The 18,621-nt window shown below is 50.7% G+C and overlaps 1 protein-coding gene across 4 annotated transcripts in view; it reads right to left on the reverse strand.

Moving 5' to 3' along the window:
* Positions 1-18,621, reverse strand: part of LOC140409317 (protein O-GlcNAcase) — a 145,577-nt gene that overhangs the window by 63,901 nt on the left and 63,055 nt on the right. For all 4 annotated transcript variants that reach the window (XM_072497714.1, XM_072497715.1, XM_072497717.1 and 1 more), the window contains one exon: positions 393-659. In XM_072497714.1, the coding sequence (XP_072353815.1) occupies positions 393-659 (267 nt within the window). The remainder of the gene's footprint in view (positions 1-392; positions 660-18,621) is intronic.

Here is an 18,621-nt window from a genome sequence, read left to right on the forward strand (position 1 = left end):
AAATGTGTTGGTGGGGGGGAATGTATGGAGTGGGGGTGGAGGAGTCAGATCGAAGCAAGAAGATTTTTTTCCCAGCCCATTACATTCCACCTACATTTGCCCCAAGGCCAACCCATGTCCTCCAACCAGACCCTACCACCCACCCCTCAAACACAACCCACCCCTTCTCACTGTAAACCTACCCACACCCACTCTATCCAAACCCCCAACACCTCCATTCCGTACCGAGCCCACACCCAATTGTCTCCCCCCACCCCTCCTCACCCACCCGTTTAGCCCACCTTCAACCCGCCCTCCTCCCACCCCTAATCATGGCAACGGGGAGTGGGCACCACATCACTCACTGTTCCTATCACACAGTGACACCTGCCGCTTCACCTCCATATCTGTACCTTTCGCTCCGAGGCCGGATCTGTACCACGTGGCCAGGGTGTGGATGGGAATGTAATTGGCCTCCAGCTCACAGTTGGGGTTGAGGAGCATGCCCTGTAGCTTGGTGACCAGGTCGGAGGGACGGCCTTTATAGGGCCCGAGGAAAACCCGTTTCTGGGCGTAGTCATTGGCGTGAAGGTTGTCCCATATCAGTGGCCGTCGCTGGATGACATCCTGAATCTCCTGCACTGATTCGAGAGTGATCTCCTTGGATATAATAGACGTCCCTAAAATGCACAGGTAAACAAAAGCACCACTTATTTAGTCTGCTTCTGGATCATTCTTCGTCCCGTGCGCAAACTGCCTCAGCGCCACCCCACCCTGTTCAGAAAAAAGGTCAACACCTCTCTAGGATTGCTGCCCTTCCCTGGGTTTGAACCCCACCCCAGGGATTTGAGTACAAAATCCAGGTAATAATCCCGAGACACAGCCGGATGAGGGGTTGGATTCTCCCAAAATGGGACTATGTCTCCACTCCGGCGTAAAAACTCTCGCATTTCACTCTCAAGGTTCCTTGGAAAAAGTGGAGCTGATTCACTGACCTGCAGGGGGCTAGCAGGGAGCCGGAGTGCTTCACGCAGCTTTCGCTGAGGATCCGGGCCCCCGCACTTCCGGTTTTGAGTCTGCGCACGCGCAAGGCGGCGGCCTCCAGCGGCCGCGGCGAGCGGCATGGAGGACTCGGACCGCGGAGGCAGATGAAGAATGTAGGCCCCCCGATCGGCTGCGAGCCCGAAGATCCGACCGGCTATAAGCCGCCACCCCCCCCCGGTGTCCGATCCCCCCACACCCCACCCGGGCGGCCACGGACTGAGTCCGCAGCCGCCAGGCGAGCTTACCCGAACGGCAGCAGGTGGTTAGAACCACGTTGGCGGGAACTCGGTCGGTCGGGAGCCCGGCGAATCGCCGGACTGGCGCCGGGCCCGATTTCGGCGTGAAATTGGATTCTCCGCCCCCGCGCCGAACGCGATTTTGGAGCGGGGCTGCGGAGAATCCAGCTCGAGATGATAAACCGAGGCCTGGCCTGCCTTCTCGGGCAGATGTAATTCTTCCCTTGGCCACTATGTGGAAAAGAACAGGAGAACTCTGTCAGATTCCCTGCTATTTTACAGTTACACTTCATTCCACCTCATCTATATATACGTAAAATCTCTTCCATGTTCCCTCCACCATCAGCGAAAAATAGTAAAAGGAAATTCGAAATTTTAGGAAATTAATGCAAGTCAACATTTCAAAAGCTGCATGAAAGATAAAATGACAAGAGGCCAATCTCTAATCAATATAGAATCCATAGAATCCCTACAGTGCAAACAGGAGCCATTCAGTCCATCAAGTCTCCACCGCCCTGCGAAAGAGCACCATACCTACCTCCTTATCCCTGTAATCCGGCCTAACCATCACATCTTTGGACACAAATGGGCAATTTAGCATGGCCAGTCCACCGAACCTACACATTTTGGACTGTGGAAGGAAACCGGAGCATCCGGCGGAAACCCACGCAGACACAGGGAGAAAGTGCAAACTCCAAACAGACAGTCACCCGAGGTGGGAATTGAACCCGGGTCCCTGACGCTGTGTCACCATGCCGCTAACATAGCATGTTAGTTTTTGTGGGAGCTTGCAAAATCAGGCCCGGCACAAGTTGGCTCTTGTGTTTCCTACATTGTGACAGGTCCTGCACTTCAGAAATACTTTTTTTTAATAAATATTTTATTGAAAATTTTTGGTCAACCAACACAGTACATTGTGCATCCTTTACACAATATTATAACAACACAAATAACAATGACCTATTTTATAAACAAAAAATGAATAAATAATAAATAACAAAAATGAAAACTAACCCTAATTGGCAACTGCCTTATCACAAGTAACACTCTCCAAAAATATAATTTAACAGTCCAATATATAATTATCTGTCGCAACGACCTATACATATTATACAGTATATATTAACAACCCTGAGAGTCCTTCTGGTTCCTCCTCCCCCCCCACCCCCACTCCCCTACCCCCCTCCTCCCCCCCCCCCCCCCCCCCCCCTCCCGATCCTGGGCTGCTGCTGCTGCCTTCTTTTTTCCATTCCATCTATCTTTCTGCGAGGTATTCGACGAACGGTTGCCACCGCCTGGTGAACCCTTGAGCCGACCCCCTTAGAACGAACTTAATCCGCTCTAGCTTTATGAACCCTGCCATGTCATTTATCCAGGTCTCCACCCCCGGGGGCTTGGCTTCTTTCCACATTAACAATATCCTGCGCCGGGCTACTAGGGACGCAAAGGCCAAAACATCGGCCTCTCTCGCCTCCTGCACTCCCGGCTCTTGTGCAACCCCAAATATAGCCAACCCCCAGCTTGGTTCAACCCGGACCCCCACTACTTTTGAAAGCACCTTTGTCACCCCCACCCAGAACCCCTGTAGTGCCGGGCATGACCAAAACATATGGGTATGATTCGCTGGGCTTCTCGAGCACCTCGCACACCTATCCTCCACCCCAAAAAATTTACTGAGCCGTGCTCCAGTCATATGCGCCCTGTGTAATACCTTAAACTGAATCAGGCTTAGCCTGGCACACGAGGACGACGAGTTTACCCTGCTTAGGGCATCTGCCCACAGCCCCTCCTCGATCTCCTCCCCCAGCTCTTCTTCCCATTTCCCTTTTAGTTCATCTACCATAGTCTCCCCTTCGTCCCTCATTTCCCTATATATATCTGACACCTTACCATCCCCCACCCATGTCTTTGAGATCACTCTGTCCTGCACCTCTTGTGTCGGGATCTGCGGGAATTCCCTCACCTGTTGCCTCGCAAAAGCCCTCAGTTGCATATACCTGAATGCATTCCCTTGGGGCAACCCATATTTCTCGGTCAGCGCTCCCAGACTCGCGAACTTCCCATCCACAAACAGATCTTTCAGTTGCGTTATTCCTGCTCTTTGCCACATTCCATATCCCCCATCCATTCCCCCCCGGGGCAAACCTATCGGGGACCCCCCCAAGGCTCCAGTCTTTCCCCTATGCCGTCTCCACTGTCCACAAATCTTCAGTGTAGCCACCACCACTGGGCTTGTGGTGTAGTTCCTCGGTGAGAACGGCAATGGGGCTGTCACCATAGCCTGTAGGCTAGTCCCCCTACAGGACGCCCTCTCTAATCTCTTCCACGCCGCTCCCTCCTCCTCTCCCATCCACTTACTCACCATTGAAATATTAGCGGCCCAATAACACTCACTTAGGCTCGGTAGTGCCAGCCCCCCCCTATCCCTGCTACGCTGTAAGAATCCCTTCCTCACTCTCGGGGTCTTCCCGGCCCACACAAAACCCATGATGCTCTTTTCAATCCTTTTAAAAAAAGCCTTCGTGATCACCACCGGGAGGCACTGAAACACAAAGAGGAATCTCGAGAGGACCACCATCTTAACCGCCTGCACCCTCCCTGCCAGTGACAGGGATATCATATCCCATCTCTTGAAATCCTCCTCCATTTGTTCCACCAACCGCGTTAAATTTAACCTATGCAATGTGCCCCAATTCTTGGCTATCTGGATCCCCAGGTAACGAAAGTCCCTTGTTACCTTCCTCAACGGTAGGTCCTCTATTTCTCTACTCTGCTCCCCTGGATGCACCACAAACAACTCACTTTTCCCCATGTTTAATTTATACCCTGAAAACTCCCCAAACTCCCCAAGTATCCGCATTATTTCTGGCATCCCCTCCGCCGGGTCTGCCACGTATAGTAGCAAATCGTCCGCATACAAAGATACCCGGTGTTCTTCTCCTCTAAGTACTCCCCTCCACTTCTTGGAACCCCTCAACGCTATCGCCAGGGGCTCAATCGCCAGTGCAAACAATAATGGGGACAGAGGGCATCCCTGCCTTGTCCCTCTATGGAGCCGAAAATATGCAGATCCCCGTCCATTCGTGACCACGCTCGCCATGGGGGCCCTATACAACAGCTGCACCCATCGAACATACCCCTCTCCAAAACCAAATCTCCTCAACACCTCCCACAAATAATCCCACTCCACTCTATCAAATGCTTTCTCGGCATCCATTGCCACTACTATCTCCGTTTCCCCCTCTGGTGGGGCCATCATCATTACCCCTAACAGCCTCCGTATATTCGTGTTCAGCTGTCTCCCCTTCACAAACCCAGTTTGGTCCTCGTGGACCACCCCCGGGACACATTCCTCTATTCTCATTGCCATTACCTTGGCCAGGATCTTGGCATCTACATTTAGGAGGGAAATAGGTCTATAGGACCCGCATTGTAGCGGGTCCTTTTCCTTCTTTCAGAGAAGCGATATCGTTGCTTCAGACATAGTCGGGGGCAGTTGTCCCCTTTCCTTTGCCTCATTAAAGGTCCTCGTCAATACCGGGGCGAGCAAGTCCACATATTTTCTATAGAATTCGACTGGGAATCCATCCAGTCCCGGGGCCTTTGCCGCCTGCATGCTCCTAATTCCTTTCACCACTTCTTCTACCTCGATCTGTGCTCCCAGTCCCACCCTTTCCTGCTCTTCCACCTTGGGAAATTCCAGCCGATCCAAGAAGCCCATCATTCTCTCCCTCCCATCCGGGGGTTGAGCTTCATATAATTTTTTATAAAATGTCTTGAACACTCCATTCACTCTCTCCGCTCCCCGCTCCATCTCTCCTTCCTCATCCCTCACTCCCCCTATTTCCCTCGCTGCTCCCCTTTTCCTCAATTGGTGTGCCAGCAACCTGCTCGCCTTCCCCCCATATTCGTACTGTACACCCTGTGCCTTCCTCCATTGTGCCTCTGCAGTGCCCGTAGTCAGCAAGTCAAATTCTACATGTAGCCTTTGCCTTTCCCTGTACAGTCCCTCCTCCGGTGCTTCCGCATATTGTCTGTCCACCCTCAAAAGTTCTTGCAGCAACCGCTCCCGTTCCTTACTCTCCTGCTTCCCTTTATGTGCCCTTATTGATATCAGCTCCCCTCTAACCACCGCCTTCAACGCCTCCCAGACCACTCCCACCTGGACCTCCCCATTATCATTGAGTTCCAAGTACTTTTCAATGCACCCCCTCACCCTTAGGCACACACCCTCATCTGCCATTAGTCCCATGTCCATTCTCCAGGGTGGGCGCCCTCCTGTTTCCTCCCCTATCTCCAAGTCTACCCAGTGTGGAACGTGATCCGAAATGGCTATAGCCCTATACTCCGTTCCCCTCACCTTCGGGATCAATGCCCTTCCCAGCACAAAAAAGTCTATTCACGAGTAGACTTTATGGACATAGGAGAAAAACGAGAACTCCTTACTCCTAGGTCTGCTAAATCTCCACGGGTCTACACCTCCCATCTGCTCCATAAAATCTTTAAGTACCTTGGCTGCTGCCGGCCTCCTTCCAGTCCTGGACTTCGACCTATCCAGCCCTGGTTCCAACACCGTATTAAAATCTCCCCCCATTATCAGCTTTCCCATCTCTAGGTCCGGAATGCGTCCGAGCATCCGCCTCATAAAATTGGCATCATCCCAGTTCGGGGCATATACGTTTTCCGAAACCACCGTCTCCCCTGTAGTTTGCCACTCACCATCACGTATCTGCCCCCGTTATCCGCCACTATAGTCTTTGCCTCGAACATTACCCGCTTCCCCATTAATATAGCCACCCCCCTGTTTTTCGCATCTAGCCCTGAATGGAACACCTGCCCCACCCATCCTTTGCGTAGCCTAACCTGGTCTATCAGTTTCAGGTGCGTTTCCTGTAACATAACCACATCTGCCTTAAGTTTCTTAAGGTGTGCGAGTACCCGTGCCCTCTTTATCGGCCCGTTCAGCCCTCTCACGTTCCACGTGATCAGCCGGGTTGGGGGGCTTCCTACCCCCCCCTTGTCGATTAGCCATCCCCTTTTTCCAGCTCCTCACCCGGTTCCCACGCAGCTGTATCTCCCCCAGGCGGTGCCCCCCCGCCCATCCCCTCCCATACCAGCTCCCCCCTCTCCCCAGCAGCAGCAACCCAGTAATTCCCCCCTCCCACCCCCCCCCCCCCCCCCCCGCTAGATCCCCCGCTAGCGTAATTACTCCCCCCAGAAGTCAGCAAACTCTGGCCGACCTCGGCTTCCCCCCGTGACCTCGGCTCGCACCGTGCGACGCCCCCTCCTTCCTGCTTCTCTATTCCCGCCATGATTATCATAGAGCGGGAACCAAGCCCGCGCTTCTCCCTTGGCCCCGCCCCCAATGGCCAACGCCCCATCTCCTCCACCTCCCCTCCTCCCCCCATCACCACCTGTGGAAGAGAGAAAAGTTACCACATCGCAGGATTAGTACATAAAACTCCTCTTTCCCCCCTTTTTAACCCCCCTCTTCGCCCCCCACATTCGCCCCACCACTTTGTTCAAACGTTCTTTTTAATAACCCGCTCATTCCAGTTTTTCTTCCACAATAAAAGTCCACGCTTCATCCGCCGTCTCAAAGTAGTGGTGCCTCCCTCGATATGTGACCCACAGTCTTGCCGGTTGCAGCATTCCAAATGTTTTCTTTTTATGAAGCACCGCCTTGGCCCGATTAAAGCTCGCCCTCCTTCTCGCCACCTCCGCACTCCAGTCTTGATAAACGCGGATCACCGCGTTCTCCCATTTACTGCTCCGAGTTTTCTTTGCCCATCTAAGGACCATTTCTCTATCCTTAAAACGGAGGAATCTCACCACTATGGCTCTGGGAATTTCTCCTGCTCTCGGTCCTCGCGCTATCACTCGGTATGCTCCCTCCACCTCCAATGGACCCGCCGGGGCCTCCGCTCCCATTAACGAGTGCAGCACCGTGCTCACATATGCCCCGACGTCCGCTCCCTCCGCACCTTCAGGAAGACCAAGAATCCTCAGGTTGTTCCTCCTTGCGTTGTTCTCCAGTGCCTCCAACCTTTCCACACATCGTTTCTGATGTGCCTCATGCGTCTCCGTCTTCACCACCAGGCCCTGTATGCCGTCCTCATTCTCGGCTGCCTTTGCCTTCACGACCCGAAGCTCCCGCTCCTGGGTCTTTTGTTCCTCCTTTAGCCCTTCGATCGCCTGTAGTATCGGGGCCAACAGCTCTTTCTTCATTTCCTTTTTGAGCTCTTCCACACAGCATTTCAAGAACTCTTGTTGTTCAGGGCCCCATGTTAAACTGCCACCTTCCGACGCCACCTTGGTTTTTGCTTGCCTTCCTTGCCGCTGTTCTAAAGGATCCACTGCAATCCGGCCACTTTCTCCTCCTTTTTTCATCCGTATCCAGGGGGGAATTCCCTTCTGGTTTACCGCACAGTGTTTTTAGCCGCCAAAATTGCCGTTGGGGCTCCTATCAAGAGCCCAAAAGTCCGTTTCACCGGGAGCTGCCGAAACGTGCGACTCAGCTGGTCATCGCCGCACCCGGAAGTCCCCCACTTCAGAAATACTTAATTGACAGTAAAGCACTTTGAGATGTCCTAACAGCCTGTGAAAGATGCCATATAAATGCAAGTCTTTCCACCATTTTATCTCAGTAGCTTGGAGACGTTGGGGAACAGTGGCCTTCTAATAATGTTACTGGTATTAAGAACAATAGGTTGAGAGTTCATATCCCACTAATCTTGAATTTGATAAACGTGGTGACATATTTGTGAGCTTGCGCCAGATTTTTTTAAAAGGCTGTGAAAACGTCATGTTATTTTGTAAACCCACCACCATAAGACTGTAAGATATAGGAGCAGAATTAGGCCACTCGGCCCATCGAGTCCACTCTGCCATTCAATCATGGCTGGTATTTTTCTGATCCCCATTCTCCTGCCTTCTCCCCATAACCCCTAATCCCCTTATTAATCAAGAACCTATCTATCTCTGTGGTAAAGACACTCAGTGAATTGGCCCCCACAGCCTCCTGCGGCAAAGTGTTCCACAGATTCACCACCCTCTGGCTGAAGAAATTCCTCCTCATCTCTGTTTTAAAGGATCGTTCCTTCAGTCTGAGATGGTGTCCTCTGTTTCTAGTTTCTCCTACAAGTGGAAACATCCTCTCCACGTCCACTCTATCCAGGCCTCACCATATCCTTTAAGTTTCAATAAGATCTCCCCTCATCCTTCTAAAACTCCAACGAATACAGACCCAGAGTCCTCAACCACTCCTCATATGACAAGTTCTTCATTCCAGGGATCATTCTTGTGAACCTCCTCTGGACCCTGTCCAAGGCCAGCACATCCTTATTTTGATACGGGGCCCAAAACTGCTCACAATACTCCAAATGGGGTCTGAACAGATCTCCAAATAGGTTCTGAACTTATACAGTCTCAGAAGTACATCCCTGGTCTTGTATTCTAGCCCTCTCGACATGAATGCCAACATTGCATTTGCCTTCCGAACTGCCGACTGAACCTGCACATTAACATTAAGAGAATCTTGAACAAGGACTCTAAGTCCTTTTGCGCTTCTGATTTCCTAAGCATTTCCCCATTTAGAAAATAGTCTATGCCTCCATTTCTCCTTCCAAAGTGAATAAATTCACACTGTTCCACAGTGTATTGCATCTGCCATTTTTTGCCCACTCTTCTAGCCTGTCCAAGTCCTTCTGCAGCCCCCCCCCCCCCCCCGCTTGCTCAACGCTACCTGTCCCTCTACAGATCTTTGAATCATCTGCAAACTTAGCAACAGTGCCTTCAGTACCTTCTTCCAGATCATTAATGTATATTGTGAAAAGTTGTGGTCCCAATACTGACCACTAGTCACAGGTTGCCATCCTGACAAAGACCCCTTTATCCCCACTCTCTGCCTTCTGCCAGTCAGCCAATCCTCTATCCATGCCAGGATCTTACCCTCAACACCATGGGCTTTTAACTCATTTAACAGCCTCCTGAACGACACCTTGTCAAAGGCCTTCTGGAAATCTAAATAGATCACATCCATATCTTCTCCTTTGTCTAACTTCCTTGTTACCTCCTCAAAGAATTCTAACAGATTTGTCAGACATGACCTCCCCTTGACGAAGCAGTGCTGACTCCGTCCTATTTACCATGCACTTCCAAGTATTCCACAATCCCATCGTTAATAATGGACTCTAAAATCTTAGCAATGACCGAATTCAGGCTAACCGGCCTATAATGTCCTGTCTTCTGCTTCTCTCCCTACTTAAACAGGGAGCTTTGACAAAGGATCATCTGGACTTCTGATCATAGAATTTACAGTGCAGAAGGAGGCCATTCAGCCCATCGAGTCTGCACCGGCTCTTGGAAAGAGCACCCGACCCAAGGTCCACACCTCCACCCTATCCCCATAACCCAGTAACCCCACCCAACACTAAGGGCAATTTCGGACACTAAGGGCAATTTATCATAGCCAATCCACCTAACCTGCACATCTTTGGACTGTGGGAGGAAACCGGAGCAACCGGAGGAAACCCACGCACACACGGGGAGGATGTGCAGACTCCGCACAGGCAGTGACCCAAGCCAGAATCGAACCTGGGACCCTGGAGTTGTGAAGCAATTGTGCTATCCACAATGCTACCGTGCTGCCCACGATCCTCAGGATCCTCAGACTTGAAACGTTAGCTCTTTTCTCTCCCTACAGATGCTGCCAGACCTGCTGAGATTTTCCAGCATTTTCTCTTTGGTTTCAGATTCCAGCATCCTCAATAATTTGCTTTTATCCAATGTTACATTACATCACAGGAATGTCATCAGCCAAAAAAAGACATGAGACTGAGGGAGATATTAGGATAGATGGTAAAAATCTTGGTTGAGGAGGTAAGTTTTAAAGAGCACATGTTCTGAACAGAGAGAGAGACAAAGCTTTTTATCTTGCACTCATCATCTCCCTAGCAACACCTTGACCAATCAGTGATGACCTACCAGCCAATCAGCACCCTTTTAAGACCATAAGACATAGGAGCGGAAGTGAGGCCAATAGGCCCATCGAATCCACTCCACCATTCAATCATGGCTGATTTCAACTCCATTTACCCGCTCTCGCTCCATAGCCCTTAATTCCTCGAGAAATCAAGAATTTATCAACTTCTGTCCTAAAGACACTCAACGTCCCGGCCTCCACCGCCCTCTGTGGCAATGAATTCCACAGACCTACCACTCTCTGGCTGAAGAAATTTCTCCTCATCTCTGTTCTAAAGGGACTCCCTTTTATTCGAAGGCTGTGCCCCCCGGGTCCTAGTCTCCCCTGCTAATGGAAACAACTTCCCTACATCCACCCTATCTAAGCCATTCATTATCTTGTAACTTTCTATTAGATCTCCCCTCAACCTCCTAAACTCCAATGAATATAATCCCAGGATCCTCAGACGTTCATCGTATGTTAGGCCTACCATTCCTGGGATCATCCGTGTGAATCTCCGCTGGACCCGCTCCAGTGCCAGTATGTCCTTCCTGAGGTGTGGGGCCCAAAATTGCTCACAGTATTCTAAATGGGGCCTAACTAGTGTTTTATAAAGCTTCAGAAGTACATCCATGCTTTTATATTCCAAGCCTCTTGAGATAAATGACAACATTGCATTTGCTTTCTTAATTACGGACTCAACCTGCAAGTTTACCTTTAGAGAATCCTGGACTAGGACTCCCAAGTCCCTTTGCATTTCAGTATTATGAATTTTGTCACCGTTTAGAAAATAGTCCATGCCTCTATTCTTTTTTCCAAAGTGCAAGACCTCGCACTTGCCCACGTTGAATTTCATCAGCCATTTCTTGGACCACTCTGCTAAACTGTCTAAATCTTTCTGCAGCCTCCCCACCACCACAATACTACCTGCCCCTCCACCTATCTTTGTATCATCGGCAAACTTAGCCAGAATGCCCCCAGTCCCGTCATCTAGATCGTTAATATATAAAGAGAACAGCTGTGGCCCCAACACTGAACCCTGCGGGACACCACTAGTCACCTGTTGCCATTCCGAAAAAGAACCTTTTATCCCAACTCTCTGCCTTCTGCCTGACAGCCAATCGTCAATCCATGTTAGTACCTTGCCTCGAATACCATGGGCCCTTATTTTACTCAGCAGTCACCCGTGAGGCACCTTATCAAAGGCCTTTTGGAAGTCAAGATAGATAACATCCATTGGCTCTCCTTGGTCTAACCTATTTGTTATCTCTTCAAAGAACTCTAACAGGTTTGTCAGGCACGACCTCCCCTTACTAAATCCATGCTGACTTGTCCTAATCCGACCCTGCACTTCCAAGAATTTAGAAATCTCATCCTTAACAATGGATTCTAGAATCTTGCCAACAACCGAGGTTAGGCTAATTGGCCTATAATTTTCCATCTTTTTCCTTGTTCCCTTCTTGAACAGGTGGGTTACAACAGCGATTTTCCAATTCTCTGGGACTTTCCCTGACTCCAGTGACTTTTGAAAGATCATAACTAACGCCTCCACTATTTCTTCAGCTATCTCCTTTAGAACTCTAGGATGTAGCCCATCTGGGCCCGGAGATTTATCAATTTTTAGACCTCTTAGTTTCTCTAGCACTTTCTCCTTTGTGATGGCTACCATATTCAACTCTGCTCCCTGACTCTCCTGAATTGTTGGAATATTACTCATGTCTTCTACTGTGAAGACTGACGCAAAGTACTTATTTAGTTCCTCAGCTATTTCCTTGTCTCCCATCGCTAGATTACCAGCGTCATTTTGGAGCGGCCCAATGTCTACTTTTGCCTCCCGTTTGTTTTTAATGTATTTAAAGAAACTTTTACTATCATTCCTAATGTTACTGGCTAGCCTACCTTCATATTTGATCCTCTCTTTCCTTATTTCTCTCTTTGTTATTCTCTGTTTTTGTAGCCTTTCCAATCTTCTGACTTCCCACTACTATTTGCCACATTATAGGCTTTCTCTTTTGCTTTGATGCATTCCCTAACTTCCTTTGACAGCCATGGCTGTCTAATCCCCCCTCTGATAACCTTTCTTTTCTTTGGGATGAACCTCTGTACTGTGTCCTCAATTAATCCCAGAAACTCCTGCCATTGCTGTTCTACTGTCTTTCCCACTAGGCTCTGCTCCCAGTCGATTTTCATCAGTTCCTCCCTCATGTCCCTGTAGTTACCTTTATTTAACTGTAACACCTTTACATCTGATTCTAACTGCTTTCTTTCAAATTGCAGATTGAATTCTACCATATTATGATCACTGCCTCCTAAGTGTTCCCTTACTTTAGATCTTTAATCAAGTCTGGCTCATTACATAACACTAAGTCCAGAATGGCCTGTTCCCTCGTGGGCTCCATCACAAGCTGTTCCAAAAAGCCCTCCTGTAAACATTCAATGAATTCCCTTTCCTTGGGTCCACTGGCAGCATTATTTACCCAGTCCACCTGCATATTGAAGTCCCCCATGATCACTGTGACCTTGCCTTTCTGACATGCACTTTCTATTTCGTGGTGCATTTTGTGCCCCTGGTCCTGACCACTGTTAGGAGGCCTGTACATAACTCCCATTATGGTTTTTTTGCCTTTGTGGTTCCTCAACTCTACCCACACAGACTCCACATCATCTGACCCTATGTCGTTTAGTGCTATTGATTTAATTTCATTCCTAATTAACAAGGCAACCCTGCCCCCTCTGCCCACCTCTCTGTCTTTTCGCTAGGTTGTGAATCCCTGGATGTTTAAATGCCAATCCTGAACCCCCTGCAACCACATCTCTGTGATGCCTACCACATCATACCTGCCAGTCACAATCTGGGCCACAAGCTCATCTACCTTGTTCCGTACACTGCGCGCATTTAAATATAGCACCTTTAATTCTCTATTGACCGTCCCTTTTTGTTTTCTTAGTGTGGTGGACCTTGGTTTACTGAGCCTTTCCATACACTGTCATATTTTGTGGGATGGGGACTATCTTAACCTCTCCTGAGTTCTGTCTTTTCGTGCTTTTTTGTATTCCTAAGCAGCTACGCTTCCCACTGATTACTTCACCTCTTGGTTCCCTGACCTCTTGGTTTCTCCTGGAGTATAAAGTGCTGCGATTTTTTGAAATTTGCCATTCTTGCATTTGTCCTGATGGGTGTCAGATTCGGAAATTCGGCATGTCCACATTAACTTTTACCAACTTTTGCAGATGCACCATAGAAAGCATCCTGTCTGGCTGCATCACAGCCTGGTATGGCAACTGCTCGGCCCAAGACCGCAAGAAACTTCAGAGAGTAATGAACACAGCCCAGTCCATCACACAAACCTGCCTCCCATCCATTGACTCCATCTACACCTCCCGCTGCCTGGGGAAAGCGGGCAGCATAATCAAAGACCCCTCCCACCCGGCTTACTCACTCTTCCAACTTCTTCCATTGAGCAGGAGATACAGAAGTCTGAGAACACTCACGAGCAGACTCAAAAATAGCTTCTTTCCCGCTGTTACCAGACTCCTAAATGACCCTCTTATGGACTGACCTCATTAACACTACACCCTGTATGCTTCATCCGATGCCGGTGCTTATGTAGTTACATTGTATACCTTGTGTTGCCCTATTATGTATTTTCTTTTGTTTCCTTTTCTTTTCATGTACTTAATGATCTGTTGAGCTGCTCGCAGAAAAATACTTTTCACTGTACCTCGGTACACGTGACAATAAACAAAATCCAGATGAAAAGTTTTCGCAACAATTTTCTCTTTTCAAAACCAGAAAATACTGGACAATCTCAGCAGGTTTGACAGCATCTGTGGAGAGAAAAGGGAGCTAACGTTTTGAGTCCGGATGGCTCTTTGTCAAAGCTAGAGAGAACTGGAATTAGGGTCAGATTTGCCCTGGAGTGGAGGGGGCTGCTGGGGCTGGAACGGGGGCCAGCGATTGGTGGAGATTGACCATGATTTCAAGGACAGAAGACAAAAGGAATGTAAATGGGGGTGATTAAGGCTAAGAAGGTGTGGTAAGCCCCACTGGTAACACATTGCATGTATTACAGTACTGCCCGTGTATTACAGGTACACAGTAAACACCAGCCTGCTGGCTCCTCCCAGCAGGTGGCGTATAAAAGTGAGTGCTCTCCTGCGCTGCTCCCATTCTGGTTCCAGCTGCAGGAGACACAACATCTTGTGCAATAAAGCTTTGATTGTTTCACCATTCTCATCTTGTGGTAATTGACGGTACATCAATTTATTGCACAAGATTTTAAAAGATGAACAGCTTAATCAAGCCTGATCGCCTGGAGCTGAGCCCTCACGCAGCCAACGCCATGTCCGCCTTCGACCACTGGCTAGCCTGCTTTGAAGGCTACCTCAGGGCAGCCACTGAAGAACTCTCGGACCCACAGAAGCTCCAAGTCCTCTACTCACGGGTGAGCCGTCAAGTTTTTCCCCTCATCCGGGATGCGCCCACCTACACAGAAGCGATGACGCTACTGAAGGGGCACGACATTAAGTCGGTGAATCAAGTGTACGCCAGGCACCTCCTGGCCACGAGACGGCAACTCCCGGGGAGACTGGACGATTTCTTGCGGGCTCTACAGATTCTCGGTAGGAACTGTGACTGCCAGGCAGTTTCGGCAGTCCAACACACCGAACTACTAATCAGAGACGCTTATGTCACGGGCATTAAGTCTACGTACGTTCGCCAGCGACTATTGGAAGAGGATACGCTCGATCTTTCAGGGACTGTGCAGCTTGCTAATTCCCTAGAAGTGGCCTCCCGTAATCTGGAGGCCTACACCTCCGGCCGCGCGGCACCCTCGTGGGCATCGTGGGCCCCACCAGCGGCCGACTCCAGTACACCGCAAGCCTGCGCCGCACGACAGCCAGCCAACCGCGAAGAGCCCAAATGTTATTTTTGTGGCCAGAACAAACATCCCAGACAACGCTGCCCGGTGCGGAGCACGACCTGCTACGGGTGCGGGAAGAAGGGCCACTTTGTTTCCGTTTGCCAGGCCCGGTCGGTCGCTGCTGTTTCCAGACCCGGCATTGCTACACCCCCACCTGCGATCCAGGGGCGCCACCATCTTCTCCACCACAGGCCACGTGCGTACCGTGGGCACCGCCATCTTTGATTCTGCCCGCCATGTGCACCCCGTGGGCGCCACCATCTTTGGCACCATTTTGGGCCGTGCCTCCGGACCCCTGCTCGTCCGGCCGTTCACTGCCCGCTGATACCTCCGCCACCACTGATCAGCCCGGGACCTCCCAACATCTTCCGCAGCTCGCCTCCATCACCCTCGATCAGTCGCGGCCCCGCAACCTCGCGGCCGCTACGACGACGGTAAAGATCAACGGGCACGAGACGACCTGCCTCTTTGACTCCGGGAGCACAGAGAGTTTCATCCACCCTGCTACAGAAAGGCACTGCTCCCTCCCGGTACTCCCCGTCACCCAGAAAATCTCCCTGGCCTCCGGATCCCATTCTGTGCAAATCTGGTGGTACTGTGTCGCGACCCTCACCATTCAGGGCCTAGAGTACAGAAACTTCAGGCTCTACGTCCTCCCCCAACCCTGACCGCATGCGCCCCCTCCTGGAACTCCCTCTCCCCCAAGGCCCTGAAGTGATGCCTGGGGTTTTTCTCATATTACGCCCAGTGGGTCCCTAATTATGCGGACAAGGCCCGCCCACTCATCAAGTCCACAGTTTTTCCCCTGACGGCTGAGACCCGCCAGGCCTTCAACCACATTAAGGCAGACATCACCTTAGACGAGACCCTCCCCTTTCAGGTGGAGAGCGATGCATCAGACGTAGCTCTGGCCGCCACCCTCAACCAGGCGGGCAGAGCCGTGGCTTTCTTTTCCCGCACCCTCCACGCCTCTGAAATCCGGCACTCCTCTGTCGAAAAGGAGGCCCAAGCCATTGTGGAAGCTGTGCGACATTGGCGGCATTACCAGTCCTCGAGCAGGACGACCAGCTACAACCCCCGGGGAGACAGGCAGGTGGAGAGGGAGAACAGGACGGTCTGGAAGGCCGTCCTGCTGGCCCTTCGGTCTAGAAATCTCCCGGTCTCCCGCTGGCAGGAGGTCCTCCTCAACGCGCTCCACTCCATCCGGTCGCTCCTGTGCACTAATGAGACCCCTCACGAACGTGTGTTTGCCTTCTCTAGGAAGTCCACCTCTGGGGTCTCGGTTGACAGTTCCTGGACCATTCCTCCTCTGGAAGCATGTGCGGAGCCATAAATCGGATCCCTTGGTTGAAAAAGTCCACCTCCTCCATGCGAACCCGCAGTACTCCTACGTGGCACACCCCGACGGGCGACAGGACACAGTCTCCCTCCGGGACCTGGCACCCGCTGGGTCCCCACCCACAGCCCCTGACCTGATACCGCCCCCCCCACCCCGGTTGCCTCGTTCACCCCTGTGCCACGCACCCTCCCACCAGCGAACCTCACCGCAGCCCCCACCCCAGCAGGATCCGTCCTCCCACTCGATCCACTAAGCGATGACGAATGAGAGGACAACACACTCACGTCTCAGGTGACCACATCGGCGCCCACACTACCACCATGACTGAGGCGATCGCAGCGGAGGGTCAAAGCCCCCGACAGACTCAATCTGTAATGTTTTCTTCACCCCCGCCAGACTTTTTTTAAACAGGGGGTGAATGTGGTAAACACCACTGGTAACACATAGCATGCATTACTGTACTGCCACTGTATTACAGGTCCAACAGTACATCCCAGCCTGCTGGCTCCTCCCAGCAGGCGACGTATAAAAGTGTAAGCTCTCCTGCACTGCACCCATTTTGATTCCAGCTACAGGAGGCACAACATCTTGTGCAATAAAGCTCCGATTGTTTCACCATTCTTGTCTTGTGTTAATTGACGGTACATCAGAAGGGTACCGATGGTGGCACATAAAGAGATTAGAATGTGTGAATGGCAGAACAAAGGGGATCAGTGTGACAAAGGGTAACGGGGACCAGGGAACAGTTGGCCCAAGTGAAGTGGGGGGAGGGGAGGTGTAGCCACCTAAAATGGCTGATTCCCTATTAATTTGGCCAAAACCCGATTTAAAATGGCTAACCAAAAAGGCTGATGGGAAAAGCAGGCAACAGGACACAAACGGACAGCTGCAGGCAGAATATCATCTTCGGCTCTGGGGAAGTCGGCCCAGATCGATACTCAGGACTATTAGCAGCCCATCAACCCAGACATCTGCAGTTTATTCGGCTATCCCCGGGAACAATTGCAACATATTAGCAATTGAATACCGGGCCAGACCTGTCGGCGCCTGCAGTGGCCGAAACAAAGGCAGGTGAACGACCACCCCCCGATCGGGGAATCGCCTCGCAATTGGACGTATCGAACCCAGTGATTGGGAACAAGTCCAATCACTTGGGACTCAGGGTCAAGGGCCGTCCCGAGAGGCGGGAAGCCCCTGGGCCCTATAAAGTGAGGGGCCAAGTTCAGATCTCGCTCTCTCTCCCTTCTTCTCCTGCTCGAGACCTTCGCAAGAACATCAACCAGAAACAGTAAGTTTGACTCCAGCGATCGCTACCCGATAAAGACTCCTAGCCATCGACCTGTATCAGCCTTTTGAATCCCGCGGGCCAGATCCGATTCGATAAGCCATTCGTTTCCCTGACCTGGTGGGCTCTTCCTAAAGTTAAGTATTGGCCAGTAGTGATAGGTTTCTGTATAGATAGTAGGATTATTGCGTAAACATTACTTGTTGTATATAATAAATGACCGTTGATTTCAATCTTACTAAGCGGTGTGCTGACGTATTAATCATAACTCGAGCTTGAACCACGTGGCGGTATCAGAAAGATACCTGGCGACTCGTGAGCAAAGGTGACATAATCAGAGCTAATAAACTAAGGCTAAAAAGAGCAACAGAGGGGAACAATGGTGAGGGAAAGACAGATCGATGGAAGAAATGAAAATAAAAATAAATTGATAGAAATAAAAATGGGGTGAAGGTGGAGGAGAGAGTTCACAGTCTGAAGTTGTGGAACTCGATATTAAGTCCGGAAGGCTGTGACGTGGTAAGCGGAAGATGAGCTGCTGTTCCTCCAGTTTGCGCTGGGCTTCACTGGAACATTGCACCAGGCCAAGGACGGACATGTGGACATGGGAGGAGGACGGTGAGTTGAAATGGCAGCGACAGGAAGGTCTGGGTACGACCACAGTGTTCTGCAAAACGGTCACCCAGTCTGCGGGCGTCTTTTCTAAAAAAACATTTTTTTAAAAGATTTTTCCAATTAAGGGGCAATTTAGTGTGGCCAGTCCACTTAACCTGCACATCTTTGGGGTTGTGGGGGTGTGACCCTCACAGACATGGGGAGAATGTGTTAACTCCACACGGACAGTGACCTGG

This window comes from Scyliorhinus torazame, chromosome 3 (genome assembly GCF_047496885.1).
Source record: "Scyliorhinus torazame isolate Kashiwa2021f chromosome 3, sScyTor2.1, whole genome shotgun sequence".
Classification (NCBI taxonomy): Eukaryota; Metazoa; Chordata; class Chondrichthyes; order Carcharhiniformes; family Scyliorhinidae; genus Scyliorhinus; species Scyliorhinus torazame.